A 1,433-nucleotide genomic window follows, 5' to 3' on the forward strand; every position below is an offset into this window, starting at 1 on the left:
ATATATATTTGTATTTTTTCAGTTCTGATTTTATTTCGAATTTATCGTTACTTTAAGATTTTATTGGATATTTAATTAATGATAAAAAATAATAAAAATGATGGCTGGCAGAATCCCAGTACTCATTTAAAAATAACATTTTAATATAACAAACACCGTTACATTATTCTAATTTAAATTATTTTATAACTTTCCTTATTTGTGTGCATAATCTTAATTGCATATCTAAACATTAATACTGATAAGTTAAAGACTTTCCATTCTGGTGGCCAAAAAAAAATAATAATAAACACCACCCTTCCCCTGTATAATTACTTCCGAATTCCCACAATTGTGGCTAGGCATATTTTTTTAAATACAGTTACTCGTATAATACATAAAATTTACCTGGTGAGAAATAGAGATAACAGAAATCTAAAAGCATAAATAGATAGCAGATCCAATTAATCTGCACCAATTTTAATTTGAGGTCTGAAAGTAGTCAATGCAAAATCCAAAGCATTAATGGCAAATACAAATATATATTAATGCTAATAAATATAAAGTTTTCTTTTCATTAATGTGGTAATCATGATTACCGCCAAGTAATAAAAATATTAATAAGACCACCTCAAAATGTCATTAATTCAGTCAAAAAGTCACATATAAAAAAGTGATCTGTGTGGTGAGAACTGATTGCATTATCACTTGAATAAAACAAAAGAAGACATCATGGCTCCATGTTTGAATCGTCTGTTTTTGCTCCTAACCATAGTTGCTGCGATGTGTAAAGGTGGGAAGTCAGGTTTTTTCCCTTCAAAAACAACAGTACAGATCATCAATGGCTTGCCAAAGCATCAGGACTTGACGGTTCATTGCAAAGACAAGCATCATGATCTGGGAGAACACACTCTGAAATTCGGAGAAACCTATGAATTCAAATTCAAGCCACCTCCGATGATAAATGTAACTCTTTATTTCTGTAGTTTTTGGTGGCCATCAATCTCATACGCCCGTTACTTCGACATATACAAACAAGAGAGAGACCAGTGTAGTGTGTGTACTTGGAAGGTAGTTGAGTATGGCCCTTGCTTGTTTGGTGTTTGCTATCCCTGGAATCCTCCTCCTCAGCCACATCCAATGACACTTGCTTTTTCCAATGATGTTACATCAAATAATACCCACGTTGTTACGGGGTCTCATGCTTGATTATGAAAATCATATCCTTCGGGTAATAAACCTTTAGCCCGATTACCTGTGACGGATGATGAAGTTATGATCTATATGTGTCAACTTTATTTTAGTTTTAGTTCTGATTAAGTGCGTCAAAATTAATGTGATGTGATTTATGCATGTAAGTAAATTATTGAAGGAAAAGAAAGTAAAATATGTCTCACCATTCGTTTGCTCTTTTGAAACGTAGTAATACGAGATTGAGACCTACGACCGATCTT

General features: G+C 32.8%; 1 protein-coding gene across 1 annotated transcript; it reads left to right on the forward strand.

The window, feature by feature from the left end:
• The first annotated feature begins 762 nt into the window (after positions 1-762).
• Positions 763-1,188, forward strand: LOC114729525 (S-protein homolog 5-like). Its single transcript, XM_028916535.1, has one exon. It carries the CDS (start codon positions 763-765, stop codon positions 1,186-1,188), a length of 426 nt encoding a protein of 141 aa, XP_028772368.1.
• Positions 1,189-1,433: the final 245 nt, after the last annotated feature.

This window comes from Neltuma alba, unplaced genomic scaffold (assembly GCF_004799145.2).
Source record: "Neltuma alba isolate B1F8T4 unplaced genomic scaffold, ASM479914v2 tig00012643_pilon, whole genome shotgun sequence".
Classification (NCBI taxonomy): Eukaryota; Viridiplantae; Streptophyta; class Magnoliopsida; order Fabales; family Fabaceae; genus Neltuma; species Neltuma alba.

What these genes read in the sequence shown, in the direction of transcription:
- LOC114729525 (XM_028916535.1), top strand. Translation starts at nt 763, where the DNA reads ATGTGTAAAGGTGGGAAGTCAGGTTTTTTCCCTTCAAAAACAACAGTA.